Source organism: Symphodus melops, assembly GCF_947650265.1.
Source record: "Symphodus melops genome assembly, chromosome: 9".
NCBI lineage: Eukaryota > Metazoa > Chordata > Actinopteri > Labriformes > Labridae > Symphodus > Symphodus melops.
Genome location: NC_136699.1, coordinates 16674849 through 16691838, shown reverse-complemented (window position 1 = coordinate 16691838; position 16990 = coordinate 16674849). Strand labels below are relative to the sequence as shown.

The 16990-nt window shown below is 40.7% G+C and overlaps 1 protein-coding gene across 1 annotated transcript in view; it reads right to left on the bottom strand.

Moving 5' to 3' along the window:
- gria3b (glutamate receptor, ionotropic, AMPA 3b) overlaps positions 1 to 16990 on the bottom strand; it is a 119371-nt gene that overhangs the window by 2071 nt on the left and 100310 nt on the right. The window contains exons 13-17 of the mRNA XM_079351745.1: positions 15428 to 15801; positions 14721 to 14919; positions 6862 to 7109; positions 5977 to 6091; positions 1353 to 1600 (exon numbers count right to left, since the gene is read on the bottom strand). Coding sequence (XP_079207871.1) covers positions 1355 to 1600; positions 5977 to 6091; positions 6862 to 7109; positions 14721 to 14919; positions 15428 to 15801 — 1182 coding nt within the window. The 3' untranslated portion in view covers positions 1353 to 1354. The remainder of the gene's footprint in view (positions 1 to 1352; positions 1601 to 5976; positions 6092 to 6861; positions 7110 to 14720; positions 14920 to 15427; positions 15802 to 16990) is intronic.

Genomic DNA, 16990 nt, shown 5'->3' with positions numbered 1-16990 from the left:
TACACAAAAAGGGACTATTGTGATGTGTTACTGGTGGATAGCATCAAGTTCATTACTAAAATGTGTTTTCAGGACACGGACAAGATGTTGGTCTGTTGTTCAGCTGTCGTTCTGCAGACAGGCATGCCTCATGTTGAATAAGAAGCAACAGAACACACATGCACTCAATCCAATCAAATACGAATCAAATAAAAAACCAACAGTTTATTTAAAAGGGTTCTCATCAGAGTATGCTCCCCTCTCTGTTTCGTGCCATACTGTAGGACTGCTGAATATACTTCAGTGTTAATGAAGTACAAGTGAGATGTATAGTGTGCTCTGTGGATTACCCAGACTATAAATGATCTTGATTCTAAAGTGCTGCTGCTGATGTTTCTGAAGCTGCCTTCACTGATATTCTGATTCAACAACAGGTTTATTCACTACATGTTAGTTAAAGACGTCACTCTTCACCTTAGCTCAGCTTAATGAGGCATTTTAGCATCTTTAAGCTCATTGTTTTGGTATCCTAGGTCACAACTTAAAAGCTGTAATTCATTCTAGTTGGTGTCAACATTTGTCAATTCATTCTGTTTTGGGATCTTGCTATACATCGCTAACACACTGCCAGACGAGCTCAAATGATGCATAGTTATGCATTTAGCAGCTACAGAGCACTACATTTCCCTCTAGAACTAATGGATACAAAATCGAAGGGATTATTAGACAGCACCCTAATGATGCTTCATGTGTGACTGTGTCTTGAAACATTTCCTGTATTAATATTACAAGATGCTTGCATGTTTATATTCTGTTAACCATTTCACTGCCTCCGAGTGGCCTAAAAAACTCAATTAAAAAGTCAGTCTATAGTGCAGTAAATGTATTATTTCAATGTTTTCCCACAAATTAATGCTAAAATTGAGTCATAAATCTTAAAATTATTGTGCAAATAAAACCAAAGCAATTTAAACCGTGGTTTTATTTTTAATATTGGCAGAACAACCCTCTTAAGATCAGTCTAACAGCAACACGTGCAAAACTCTTTATAGATCTACATCAACATGTCATAGACATGCGGTTGTGGTAAATCTGTGAGACTATGCTGTATGTTGCAGCAGTCATACAGCCTCAGGCACTATCCATGCAACTATACGTTACACGGCATAAACAATATCACACAGTGTTGTATCTAAGTTGGCATGCGTGTTTTGTTGCGCCCAACATGACAATCCTAAACAATTTCACAAGCAGCACCCTCTTGGCAACACATACAGATGAATTATTTACTCTAAGTGATATGACAGGAAGCTAAATGATTCATCTCCCACAATGCTCTGGGGCTCTGTTGATGGTAAGGAGAGTCGACTTACCTCTAGATCTTAACGCTCTCGGTTCCGTATACGTTGTAGCCTTCCCTGTATGTGGCAAAGTTCTGGGTGTTGGTCGGGGGAGTCGGCTTAAAATTCTGGGCATTCTTGGCCAATTTCAGCCGTTTGGTTTCTTGCCTTGATTTATAACAGAACTCTATCAGAGCCACCATCATGGCCAGCCCCAGCCCTCCGACCAGAATATAGAAGACACCAGCCACATTGCTTAGGCTGAGAGCACTTGTCTTGTCCTGGGGGAAAGTGAAGAACATAGTTAAGAGTTTTGCAGTGGAGCGAGGACAGCAGAACAACAAAATGCAGCCTGTGTCCTTCAAACTGAACCTCACATTGCTATACTGCTGACTGCTTTAGTAAATCATCCTACACTATCTCACTGGGGCTACATATGGCAGATTATGGATGCTTACTGCTACAAACAACCGAAAATTGAAGATGTAATGAGGTGCTAAGGCTGGAACTTCAAACTGAGCTGACTTTCCTGTAGCTGTCACAGCCTTGTAAAGAACTGCAGACTGCCATAATTAAACCACTGAGGAGAAAAGAGCAAACTTTTATTGCATTATCTGCTGGTGAATGTAGAGCTTTCCCTTCCTTACAGTATTTGTTTCAAAATCTTGACCATGTTAGGAAGCTGGTCAGTATCGCATAGGTCGATAGCTCTGAAGATCCCTATCCTTTTAAATCCTCTTAGCGACATGTACGTATAACTCTCATGGCAACATTGTCATACAGTACAGTCAAATTCAAAGTAGATGAATGATAGCTCCAATAACGTTAAAAAAAGCACTAAAGATAAAACCATTTTGCTGCTGCTTACCTACCAAACATATTCATTAAAAATTTGTTCATTAGAGTTTTACTATTTGCAGTTTAACCCTATGAGTGTGGGGATACCATGAATCTATCTAGTCACCCTAACCTATCATCTAAAGGCTGTCAATGTAACTCAGAGGGTTAAATAGTTGGCTTATTACATTCCTCGACTTCTTGTACTGTGCAAACAGAGCCTCTAACCTCAACTCCAAGCAGCAAAAAAGATTTGCAGGACGCCCTACGGCGCTCTCGCCGCTAAGGGAAGTTGAATTTGAGTAAATCGTCACAATAAGAGGCTTTGCTTGTTCGTCACACCACAGGAGGCTGAAGAATCTAATAGACACTTTTCCGTGCAAACTAGTAACAACACAAATAAATCAAATTTTCATTAACAGTTTGGTAAATAGAAACAGCAGCATAATGGTCAAAGTATCATGAATGTCAAGAGTGAAAATGAGCAAAAGTAGCATTTATCAACAACTGTTAACTGCAGTGATTCAATCCAAATAGTGTATCTGAAAGGCACTTTAGGTACGTCCCCACAGCATTATCATTACAGTTTTGACAAAAAAAAAAGAAGAGCTTCTACATTTGAAATGGCATCAAAAAGTGTCTAATCTCTAAGGCATTAAAAAAAATGAGTTTGGGGAAGCAGTGCCATGTGTTTAAGCCACATACAAACTGTGTGACAGTTTGTGGCAGAAAAACTCAAACACTAAAAAAAGAAAAAATATGTGTAGCAAATGAACAAAATGTACACTATAGATGTTAGAGAAGTCTTGTCTTGCATATGAACAGTACGTCAAAATGCAATTTGGAATCAGTACAAAAGACCTGCAGCGACTGACCTTACTTCCAGAGTCCTTGGTTCCACATTCACCCTTATCGTACCACCATTTGTTTTTCAGCTTGTCTAAGATGCCTTGTTCACTGAGTTTCAATACTGCAAGGTTTACAGGAGTTCTTCACGTGGGAAATAACATAAATAACATTATATTATGTTATTTTATGTTATTCAACTTTAAACTACTACATACTTTACAAAGCGATAAAGCAGGGATCCTGGCTGTGTCAACATCACAGTGAGCAGGCATTCTAACTATTACCTTTATAACCCCTAGTCTAAAGCCAGGACCTGCCCATATCGCTTTGAGTAATCGGCAGACGCTGTTAACAGGGCGACCAGCAGGTACTCAGGTACGATCTGCAAGTCTATTGATATTAAAATAATTGGGGTTTTTGGGTCACGCTGCTGGCAAGATCCAAGAGGATTTTATGACAGAATGTAACAAGTTCAGTCCAACAGGAGCTTTGTCTAAAACCAAAAAAAAAATCTGAGCACACAATCTTTCTATTTCAGTATCAGCTTAATCCTGTAACAACCAATGCTGTCACCGGTGTGACAATGATCAATTCTGGAGGAATTACAACCAATTTCCTATCTATGCCACTATGCCCAAAAGTGTCAGCTTAATTAATTCATCCGCACTTGTTCTATCCAGACATATCGCTAAAAAAACCTAATCTCCCAATTACGCCAGATTATTGTCTGATGAAGGGTGTCCCCGCCAAATTGCACAGAGCTGCAGAACTGAGCTCAAAAGCATCTGAAGAGTAATTCCTTTAATATTTGCCTATAGCTGCATGATCTAATGTTGGACACATCAGATGTGTGCTGTTTTATAACACTAGGAATTACATTGTGATGTCAAAATACTAAATGTAAAAGTGAACACAATAATATTCTATTGCATTTTATAACTTCAGGGTACAAAAACTAAGCTAAAAGCGATACAGTTTTCAGGTCCTAATACAAGAGTGTTTGTGGTTCAGATCAATCCTTTTGTGTGACAAAGAAAAAAATTAGAAGCAAAGAAAAATAGTGCATCGATTAATGGATGACCTGACTACTCCCTGAGAACAATGTCCCTGGAGGGGATCCATGTGATGCATAATGCACTGAGAGAAGATTACACCACTGTATATCCCTCATAGCCAATCTGGAGAAACGTACTGTGAAGACCAGACCATTGTCTTGGCTCAGAAGAGACATTGATTAACAATGCAATTACCCTGTAACATGCTATGTGTCTGAAACTCAATCAAGGCTGCACTGTGTTGTGCCTGAGGCCCGAGAAGAGTTGTGTTAACTGTGTGTGAGTGGGTGTGCACGCAGCTGTGTGCATGGTTATGTGCATCCCCTCATGTCTGTTTGAACACGGAGCTGTGAGTGGGACAGGGCCAAGCGATGCACTGTTTTGGAACAGGGTTATGTAGGCTGCTTTAATCCAGCTAACCGGGCCTTTCAACTGAGTCCTGGAGCCAAAACCAGCCAGGGAACAGACAGACAGTACATACCTGTGCATGGTAACAGCTCGAAGACAATGCAAGAGAAAGATGTCTTCAGAAGCAGAGGGAGGCCTGCTGATCTCAGTGATTGCAGAACATAGCAATGTTAGCTATGCAAACATTGGTAAAAAGTGACTCTAAAGTTGTATACAGCTTATTCAGAAATAAACCACAAGTCATTTAATCTCTGCCCCGTGCAGTCTTTTCAGAATGACTCAGTGCAGTTTAGCTGTTCATTGTGGTCAAGGCCAATCCATGACAAATGACATCAAGAGCATAATAATGACACAATACAGTCTATGAGACCTTGTAGTTTGTGTTTAATCTAGCCATTAAGTGACCTATATCATCTCATCTGACAGAGTCATTTGTCATCAAATTGACCTGCATTGTGAGGAATAGATTACCTTTATTGCAGTATAGGTAATCTAGTAAAAATAGCACAATGCTTCATGGCACATAATCTAAGTAGCATTACACTGAGCGGTCATGGTTGAGTGGGGTTTCACACTTTGCACCATTAGCCTCCATAATGGGAAAAAAAAATCATCCGTCATTTAAACAAAGAAGAGGAGGGAGAAATCTGATGGTCAAAAGGTTCACGCCTGAGTTATTAATGGGTTGGGGTATGAAGTGGAATCAAACCAAAGGTAGTTTATCTGATGACACATCCACAGATATCACAAGTCTTTAGTTTAATTAGAATTCTCACGTTTGCCTGCCATGCTTAGTCCCCTCAAGACGCCGCTGTTCCCCTTGCTTTCCTGTCGGCCTCAGCTGATCATCCATTCTGAGTTTTATTTATTTTTTTGCCCTTAAGTACAATTTATCCCGTTGGCTTTAAAACTCATCGGTTCCGGGCCAGTACCATGGACATGATGCAGCTGTGCAGCAAAGTACTGCAAAGCTATGTATTAAACAGGATTAGCTAACTTCACCTTCAGGAGGGACAGCCTTTTTCAGTGTGCAACTTCATCTGCAAACTTCAATGTTTCCTTCTGTAACTAGATGCTGAGACTTCATTAACACCATATAGACAAAGGTGATCCGCCCTACACATGTGTTAAGGTGAATAAATACCGCTCAACCTTTCACAACTGCAGGGCAGCCACATCCACTAATAGCCCCCTTAATAAGTAAACTTCCTCTAACTTGTAGTTTTTTAACTGCAATAACTCCTGAATCCATGGTTATTTGCTACATATATAAACATTACACAATAGTCCATTACGTGTATTTTTCTGTTGGCTAAGCAAAGGCTCCTTAGTTGGATCTGAGCTGTAAATCTGTCTGGTTTTACTTGCACTTAATTTGGTAATCTACCGTGGGGCACTAGCCAGGTTGGTTTGGGCGGACAGTTGGTTTGGTTATGGTTGGGTTGATGTAACAGCCTTGCCGATTACTCTGAACTATGGTACCCGATTGTGGTGACATCGAGGCTGACCTTGGAGTCACCTCCCCCGCTGCCGCACTCTCCCTTGTCGTACCACCATTTGTTTTTCAATTTGTCCAAGAGGCCTTGCTCATTCAGTTTTAAAACTGCCAGGTTAACAGCATTTCTTGAAACGATAAAACATAACTTGTAAGAAAATGCACAGGTCCGTGAGAAATCTAATGCAAAGTTATAGTTGTACTATGCATCATAATAATAGGTAATGGTAGTGAGACTACCACTGTCAAAAGCAGGGGGCTTACGCACAGAGTACTGTTAATCAGGATGGTCTAGGAAAGGACAAATTGTTTAAGAATTTCAGGAATATGCAGAGATAAGAAAGGCTCATATAAAGTAAGACAGTGTTAAATCTTGGAAAAGGTGGCATGAAGGGTTACATAGTTTAGAACTGAAGTGTGCGGGATGGGGACACTTGTCATTGAGAAGAAAAGTAACAACAACAAACATCATGCAATTAACATTCGTCACAAGTGACAGCGCAGCTTTTAAAGGCTAAATTGAAAAACCATTGAACTGTTAAATTAAAAGTGACAACACAACAGTCAGGTAGGACAGCATACAGGACAGAGGAGAGATTGAAGAGAGAAAAGCAACAGTGAGAGGGAGATAAATATGAAATGACTCTTAGCTTTAGCCTTATTATCTGGATTTAATTCCAGAAATCAGCATTTCTTATCACATGTATGAAACTATTAAAAACAATAATAAACCTTTTTTACCCTGTTGCATATAAATACACAATACTATTACCTTGATGTCCGTAAAAAAACAAAAAAAAAACAAGAAGAGGAAGAGAAGAGAATGACAACATGGGGACATCAGGGTAGGTGGAATACTATAACAACACAGACAATATTGTTATATTATTCCACCCACCTTAATGCTGAGCCTTTGGGCGTCGCCACACCATATCCTTTCGAGTCGAGGTTCCCGCCCACTTTCATGGTGTCACAGGGCTTCCGCTGCTCGATGTATTCATTCATGGTGGACTCAAGGAGAAAGGCGAACTTGCCCTTTGACTTTCGTACCCGGGCAACGCCATCGGGCGTGGTCTTAACAAACACTGAGGGTTCAGCAGATTTCATGTATGACCACATCTTCTCATACACTGCTATTTTGGATCGCTGTGCGGGAAGAAAAGAAAAAGTAGTTTAGATTTTTAAATTCATTTCCCCCTAATGGAGTTTGCAGTATTTTTGTACTTGATGATCACTTAATTTAAGCTTGCACTGTGAAGTATTTATAGACATCTTGTAAAAAGAGCTGGTGTGATATCTTCAAATACTTCCAGGAAATGAAGCTACTGGAATTATGCAAGGTCATGAAGTACAAAATTTACAAAATCCATTTTTCTTCATAAGCATAAATGCTCAAATATTAAGGATGCTAAAATTGTGTAAATGAGGGTCACACATCACCAATACAGAACATAATACTTCATTTTTTCTCTCAAAAATACTGCTGTTTGTAGACTCACTTAGGGAAAATTAATTTAAGAAAGCATGAAACTTGGAATAAGTGAAGTACATGTAATGATGATTGAATGGAAAACTTGAAAAAAGTTTTGGACAAATCTCTGTAAGTGAATTTCCCCCTTGGTTTATAGTCCTAATTTAACTTGTAGAACTTATTACAGCCATTCATTTCAACCACACGACTGTCAATGTAACATTCTCAACTGTAATTCAGAGGTAATGTGCATAAGAAGCGAGAGGAGAGCACATGAAAGCAGGTTAGACAGACACAAGACAACGCATCACAATGTGACACACATGAGCATTTTCCCAGCGCCTGGGGTCAGGCTTAGCAAGCCTGTAAAGTCTGTGGGAGTGTAGCGCTATCTATAATAAGCATCAATTAAATTATTCAATGTCGCTGGATTTATTTTGGCATAGGCATTACACACTCTGAACAGATTCTGGTTCAAGCAGTGATGAACCGAGTCCCGAGTGGCACTTAGTGTAGACTAACACAGACTGGATTCCAAAAAAAACAACAACTTTCTTTTAGTGAAGGCCAGAGAAAGACTGAGGGGTTTGATTGGGTCTTCCGAGACAGCTAAACCACAGTATCTGCTGTGTGCACTGAATACAGACTAGCTACTGATAAAACTAATCTGCCAGAGATACTTCCCTGAGGTGTTTATTTACCTCACATGGCCAGGTATCTTCAGCTAAAGTAACACGTTGATTTGAGCTCGTTTATAGATGAGCTTTAATGTCATTTTTAAAGCTGAGACTGGAACAACACTAACATCCATGTGGACATAGAGTTAAATGCTAACATGCTCAGAAAGAAGTTCGATGAGTTGCTTACCAATAGGGCCATGATGTATGCAATCTTCAATTATCATTGATACTGCAGTGTTTTAGTCAGAGAAACTGAATAAAGCTAAATATTTTACTTGATAAAGGAGCTTTTATTAATTTGATCCCACCGATGACATTTTAGATAGAAAGGATTGATAAACACTTTCTGCTCTCACTTTCTTGAATGTATTTCGTTAAGACCTATAGACAAGCAACTTGTAAATAATGCACCAATTTACCATAATTGGAGATTTTTCTGCAAAAACTTAAGTACTGAACTAAAAATAAATCCAGGGGATTTTTTTTCTGTTACACTGATGACATGTTTATATACTGATGTTTTATGGACTTAATATCCATTATTGAGAAAAAAAATTATGTGTAATGTAATAGATTCTAAAAAGTAGCTCTCACTGGTATTATCAGATCATTCTGTCCACCAGGAATAATTCAAATAAAACATAGCCCTCTACTGTAAAGCACTGTTGTAAAAAGTTTTATATGAAGTGAACTTTGATAACTGCTTATGAATACTGAGCACGATGGCTGAACGTGGCCAAATATACTAATGAGTATGCGGACTCACCACTGTCCGAAACGGTAAAAGCCCCCTTAACAAAAACAAATTCATCTCTAATGCACTTCTATTAATATACAGAAGCATTAACCTTGACCTAGTGAAAGTGCTTTACTGGCGTCATGTAAGCATATACAGACAGTTTGTAGGCATCTGTCACAGAGCATCAGGCAGAGGGTGAGGATGAGATGAGACAGCAACATAACACAAATTAAACGTCTGCATGATGAATGTTCCCTGCTCAGATGAAAAGCCTTGAGGTTGGGACAACGGCCATTTTACTTGAATGCAAATACAATGAATAGTAGGGGGTTGGTGGAGGACAGTCGGACTTAGATGTGATACTGTGGTTGACTATCTTGTTAAATGTGTTCAATTTGCATGTGTCAGACCTCATGGAAAGGACACTAGTTTTAGAGGACAATTTCCCCAAAGACTCGGGGGTCCATCTGCTTGGCGATGGTAAAGCTCCAGATACCACCTCAAATGAAGAGAAAAGAATGGATATGGCCATTGATTACTGTCGACAGAGTGTGCTGCCTCAGTGCTTTATGAAGTCAATTCATCAATATCAGAGCCGAGGCAAAGTGCGACCAAAACCTAAATAGGCCGATACCACCGCAACTAAAGTCAGCAGCCAGATTCTGATAGAGAGAGAGAGAAAAAAAACAAGACACAGTGAGAAGGCCCAGCAGGGAAAGAGACATGTTTGATTATTGACTTCTTGCACACAAGCATGCATACTCAAAGAAAACACACACACACACACACACACACACACACACACACACACACCTACACACACACACACACACCTACACACACACACACACACACACACACACACACACACACACACACACACACACATACATACCACTGTGCATTGGAGATTCTGCTCTCATCTCCTTTAAAATGTAATCATTCACATTCTGGTCTATGGTGGTCATTTAAAATTCAATTACAGAATAATGACTGCACAAGTCCATCATCAATGAACAGACGATTTGTTGAGCAATTATATACAGCCATAAATACAGCTTTACAGATGTGGCTCTACTTCACACCATATAATGGCCTTGTTAGGCGATAATGCTGTACTCTAAATGAGCTAACAGGGAGTGGCCACATTTGAATGCCATCATAGACAGAAGAAGGAAAGAAGTATATGTCGGTCTAAACTGCGCCGTCCTCCTCCTTTAAACGTCTTCAATTAATGGAAAGCACTCACAATGTTGCTGTGTTCATAATGAAGTACCAAAATAGTGGATCTCTGCCAGCCTCCTACCAAAGAGACACGGTTACATCATCTGTGTAGGTGTTCCTCTTTGAATCCGTCTGAAACAGTGAGTTTCCTGCTTTCTTATAACAGAGAAGACTCAGCGCTGTTTATCCAGACTGTTGACCTAAGTTGTGGGATAAAGAGAGCAGGACTTGCCTTTAGCAAGAGAGGAGGCAGTGGAAGACTGGTTGTGGAAGGGCCTTTACATCATCAGGTGAATCACATGCAGACCGGCACAAACCGGCACTCAGCTGCAATAATGCATGCACATACAAATGAAGGTTACTGAACACCAGGGTCCTTCAATTATAGGTACCGTACAAGCATCTGCTATGTGACAGAAGAGATGCATGCATATAATATATTGTGTTAACGTTTTTCTCCAATTTGTGATGATGTATTTCTTGTCACTAGGGGGCAGCAGAAAGAAACTTTATAAACAACACTAACTTTAAACTTTCAACTTTAAAGGTCCCATATTCTGGCTTTGTTGTAGCAAGCACAAGCTTATGCCGCTCCGCTCAGAGCAACCGTTTGCATTCTCAATATGATAAAAGGGGCGGGACGTCTCAGAGAAACGTGCAAAACGACTGACCAATTAAAACAGTGCAGATCGGCCAACCAACCAGGTCAGACTTGGCACATGTGGGGACCCTGAGCGTGGGAGCGGGAGAAAGGCTTGCATAGAGCAGCAGTAAAACCAACGCTTTATTTCAACGTTAGCCCTTTAGTAGACACATAAATTAGATATACTATGCCCAAAAAGGGAATAATATGGGACCTTTAATGTTTTTCACAGGAAAGTTGTAAGACACAAAGAGGGGTCTGTTGTTGATTAAAATAAGTAAATGCAGAAATTAAAGATTTTGCTTTTTAGAGGTCTCCAACAATGTTTTTAAAATGTCTGAGGAGGGACAAGGGATTCAAGTCCAGTCAAAGAAATTGCCCTCTCCATTTTAAAGAACCTCTCAATCTGTATTGATTCAGTGTTATTCAGCATTTCCAGGCCTCTTCCCAACCCCCGACCTATACAGCATGTTTAGTATTCTCTCTTTGTCGTCACAGGCTGCTTTCATTATACCTCTCCAACATGTGCTTCGCCACTTGTATCTGAAAAACATCTTCAAACACCTGCCACTACATTTCCTTCTTCTTTACTTTCCTCTCACTTTGTTTGTGGACATCACCAGTTTCCCCCCAAATATCCTGTAAGTCAGGACTATCTGTATCTCAAGAATGCAGAAATGAAAGTTGAGGCTCTGGGGGAGTACTTTGTCATTGAAGTGACACATGCTGCGCCCTGAATACCAATCGCTCGTCTTTGATGCTTGAAGCTGGACTCCATTGGCAGCGCTCGTGCCTTCTGTTGCCACTCATCTAAAGTTCGACAAGGCCCTCCGAGGACAGTACATTCCCTCAGAGGTTGCGCCTATCTCGCTTTAGTCTATCATCGCTTTTGTCAGCTTTCTCTTTTATGCAAACAGCCTCTAATCTTTATAGGAGCCTCCCCTTCACTCAGATCTGAACTGAACCATATAGTGACAAGGGCTGGGGGAATTGTGGAACAATGTGCTGCATACGATTGCAGATTGCAGGGCAACCTAAAGATTTCTTGCATAAATCTCCTCTTCATGCTACCGTGGCCTAATGCAGGTCTGCTCTACATAAAAAAAAGCCACTTATTAAAAACTGTGTTTGAACATGGAGAAGCTATAGTGTCCGTGTCACAATAGCTGAGATGTAAAATCGATTGTCATGCTTGGTGAAATGTATTGGCGACTGCACTCAAGCTGTTGTTCCCATCTTCTGCACACGTGCACATCGGCAAGATGCACGATGTTTTCCATCAGGGCTTCAGGTAATGTATAATCTTTTGAGGGGAACCGAAAACAACGCTGTGCTCTCATTTCTCAGTGCAATTATCATTCTTTCATTGTTACGCTGTTTAATGAGGTGCATGATGGGACAGGAATGTGGTTGTCTTTGATGGTCTCACCCCGGTCTTTACACGTAATTAAACAGCCACATCAGCCCATTTCATCATCTCAGCCATTAGTACCATCTAGCTTCTCTTTCAATGTACATATCTATGTGTGAGTGAGGCAAGCCGTGTGATGGAACAAAACCACATCAAGAGGACAGACATGGCCCTGCTAGTACATCTCATCATTTTCTAATCACCCAAAACACAAATATTTAAAGGAATGCAGGAAGAGACCCATGGAGGGAACTGAAGTAATGAAACAAACCGCAGTTGTGCAGCGGCACATGACAGCTGCTATGTTGAGAGAAAAGCGGCACAAAGCTTGAAGCTATCTCACGTCGTCTCAATGTAAAGCCAAAGACAGACCGAAGACAGAGGAGGACAGAGCATCCAAACAGTCAGGGTAGTCTGAGGATAGAGGAGACAAGTGCGGGTTGAGTCGCACTGCCAAGCGCCTAGAGCCACAGAGACTCTCAGTGGACACGTAGCTGCTTTCCCCGGCCAGCTGTCCTACTTGGTTGTGAAAAGCAGACTGAAGACTTTCAAAGGGGATCTACTCTAACACCTCTTTTTCAAAAACTCCTCCACAGTTTCTCCTCACTCCCCCTGCAGATGAAGACACTCTCCTTAATGTGAAAACTGTCACTGTCAGATAATAAGCCGTATGTCAAAACTGTCAGTTTATCAGCAGATGCAACACAATATCGACCTTGAGGAAAATATAATACCACAGAAGAAGATGAGATAATATAACTGATTGGAAAAAATGAAAACTACCAACTTAACAACTTTTTGAAAGGCAAGTTTATGGTGCCATATCATAACTTCTACTTTAAAAGTATTTTATTGTTTCTACCAATACGCAATGCAAGTGCTTTTTCAGGCAGCTTTGGATGAACCAGGTGAAATCATTACGAATTTAAAGTTTTTGGAGAGTGGCAGAGATGGTGACATGTGTCTCGTTTGAAACATCAAACTTGGTTTAAAATTTCCAGATGGCTGATGCCGTATGCGTCTAATTAAGCCTGAATGTACTTCCAGAAAAACTGATCTGAAATAGAACTTTAACTCCTATTAATCAGTGTTTTTTTGGCGTGTCAGCCCTGCACAGCTTTAATTAAAAGTCCCTTGAAATGGTGGTTCACACATGTCATTTCCTATTTGAAGACTTTGGGAATGTAACGAGGACACTCATTATGTAGAATACTCTCTCAGATTGTCCTACCTGCAGACCTATAGTGGCATCATTGTCAGGCTGGAAACCTAATTGGTATCCATCATGTCTGCAGCACAAAGACACACTCTGTACATACACCTGATCGTCTTCCCCCGATGGAAGGAGCAGTGGTGACAGGCTTTGTAAGGTGCTGTAGAGAACAAAGTGCCGCTGTCATGTTTGTCATGTGTTACATTTGTGAAGATCTACCATCTCCACGGCGAGACCGAACAGCCTTTTAAAAACGCCATTTTAAGCATCAAACTCTGCAGGCTCTATCTTGTCCTTTTTGCCACTAAAAACATGGATTTGATTTTGCATTTGTTGTTCTGAACAATCCAACCCAGGGGTTGTACAAATGAATAGCTCTTTCTGCCAACAGGCTGCAGCTGTGAAACATATGAATTGTTCCTCTCCTGCTGATGAGTAATGAGGGAGCCTAAGATAAAAGACTGCCATATTGCCGTCTCGTCATCACAGAGAGAAAGAAAGCGAGAGCGAGCGAGAGAGAGAGAGAGAGAGAGAGAGAGAGAGAGAGAGAGAGAGAGAGAGAGAGAGAGAGAGAGTGAGAGTGCTGTTTCATTAATTTTTTTTCTACTTATTGCTCTGTAAATGCAAAGGATATGACTGCCTACGTCACTCCGCCACCTGCTAAAGCAACTCTGCATTTCTCAGCAGGATGTTGATCTCCTTGAAGATACACAGGGCTGTTTGACTTCTGCATTGACAGTATGTGGCTGTCTTTCAAATACAAATACAGTTTTGCTTTTAGATTTGAGTTAATTTATGGCTTAATTGCTGGGTAAGTCCCTCATGCCGATAGACATATTGCTTATTCCATCTGAACCGTTATTCAGACTGGGCTGTTTTGACCTGCAGGGCTCTTCTTCATCAGGTCCAATTTGCCAGCCATGGCAGGCTGGCTAATTATATTTCATGAGCTGACCCTTCAGACTTTGAGCCTGATGTGGGTGCTTTGATTAGCCTCCTGTTTTTATCACCTCTGAGTCTTCCACGTTGTTATCACACTTTCTGCTGACAGCCCCAGCGCCTCAAGGTTGCACGCTGCAGTACTGCCGCATAAATTTCACGTCGGTGTCATAAGAGTTCAAGAACTGCTTCTCTGTCAACATGCCTCATTTGGAGCAATCTTGTACAGGTCAAGAATGTTGAACTGAAGGTACAAAATGGATAAGCTGCAAGGAAGAGTTCATCAAGTACATTTACGCAAAGTAGTGTTTATGATGCGGTGAGTCTAAGCGAAAACCGTTTAGGTGATTGCATTTGAGCTAAGAGCAAAGAAACTCCAGATGAATTTGTGATGCTTTGTGCATGTTTTTGAAGTAAGTCCTTCTTCTTCTACTCACCCTAAAAAACTCCTTTGTGGAGCCTGCGTCTAGAGTGCCGTATGCTATCTCTGTCTGCTTGGCCAAATCTTCAGCACTTTCAATAGGAGAGACCATCCTCTCCACTGTCAGGAAGGCAGCCAGGTTGGCTGTGTAGGAGGAGATGATGATGAGGGTGAAGAACCACCACACACCACCCACAATACGCCCCGATAGAGACCTACAAGAGGAAGGTTGATGGCAAGGAAAGACAGAGAGTCATTAAACAGTGCCATCTGGTGCCTATCAATGCATTAAGATCTACCACTTGAGTTTAATGTACTTAATTTATTTGGCCATCAGAATTCTCTTGTAAAATACACCAGCACTGCGACGGATCTTTCAAAAGCAAATTTGCACGGGAAGTAGTACATGTTGTTTTAAATGTGCTCTAATCCAAGCCTTTAATTGGCTCTCAAAATGTGGTCAAAGATAATTTCATAGCCTCAGGAAAATATTGATTAAACCATTTTGCTGATAGTATTTTCAGCACACAAAGTGACAAACTCAATTATAAGTATAATAGCTGCAATAAATGTAAAAAGAGCTTAACTTCGAATGAGCACCTAAAGGAGAGGACAGGAAATGTGTACTTATTAAAAGTGCATCCAATCACTTACAGTCCAAAAAAATGAAGCAGTAGTGTTTTGTTTTTTTGTCCACTCCTGGAGCTAGTGGAGATGACCCACCTTGGGGAGATGTCACAGCCCTGCTGCATGAAGGCCCCCAGAGAGAACCAGAGAGAATTGAAGATGCCAAAGTCATTGGGAGGATCGGGCGGTGTCTGGGGGTCTTTGGTCTCATCCTGTTCCTCCAGGTTCCACTCGTACGGACTGAACCGACTGACCAGGAACAGGACAACGCTCACCCCAATATAGGCAAACACTATACACATCCAGATCTCATAGGCCAGCGGATCCAGGAAGGAGAACACACCGGGCTTGGACTTTTGCGGCTTCTTTATCATAATGGAGATGCCCAAGCTCATAAAGGGCTTGGAAAAGTCTATCACCTCCTCTCGAACCAGAGTAATGGTGAGAGGTGCAACAGCTATATCTGCTCTCTGGAAACAGGGACATGCACAGCGAGCATTAGTCATGACCTGTATAATGAATTGGGTCATTTTAAATGTGAGTATGACTGGAGCTGGAAGGGCAGAATAAAACAATGTTATCACACACTTCACACAGAATTGTTGGCAATAAAGCAAAATACACACACACACACACACACACACATCAAAGCAGATTCATATCTGAGTTTTAAATTGTAAAATGTATTTGATAGTTCACCAACAAATTGAGACATTAAGAGGTGAAAAACGAGTGAACGCTCACAATGCCCCTGCAAGACTTTCAGAGAGACAGCTTGGAAAAAAAATCAACTGAGGGAGAAGAAATGTTTTAGTCATGTTTTACCAATTGTTTTCACTTATCAAGACCCAAAGAAACAACCGAGGCAGAACATGTTTCTTTTATACACTTCCATAAAAAAAGAGTCAATTCATACCCCTACTTGCTATGAGAATATGGCTGTTTCAATAATTGAACTTTTTTTTTTAATTAAAAATGCATAATAAGAAAGTAGTGGGTTGTATGACGTCTTCATAACAAGTGTAACTTTATCATTAAATTGGCTGTAATTGAAAGGGCAGATTGTACAGTAAAAAAGGTTGTTGCATACTAAAGATCAGCAAACCGTGGCTTCTTGAACTTCTTCACATGGCATTCACTAGACTGGAATTCCCAAAACACAGCTTGTTCTGGCATTAGCTTTATTTGTCTCTTTTTCCAAGCTGTTTCTCTTTATCTCCCTCTTTTGCTCTGCAGCTTCAATCAAACTGCTATCAAAACACATCCACAGAGATGGTGCTGCCCTTTTTGGAAATCACAATGGGCTTCTTTGTAAAGGCAGAAGAAAATAATTAATCACATTAGACAGTGTTACTGCAGCTTGCGTGTGATTAATTAAATAACTGCTCCTCTTCAAAGCAGACGCTCCGTGAAGGACAATTCTTTGTATTGTCTTTTTTTTATGTCGAAATCAAGAAAAAGATTGGATTGAAGCAGCACAAGGCAGAAAATGTTTCTTACAAGGTCAAACTCGGTGCAGCACAAATAGACTCAATAAACATGACTGTTTTCTTTACCCTGTCAACACGACAATGTGGAGGGCTATAACCATTTAATCCTGGTGCAGGCGTAAGCAGCACTCAATCAATGGCGAGGGAAACAAAGCAATAAAGAGCAGCC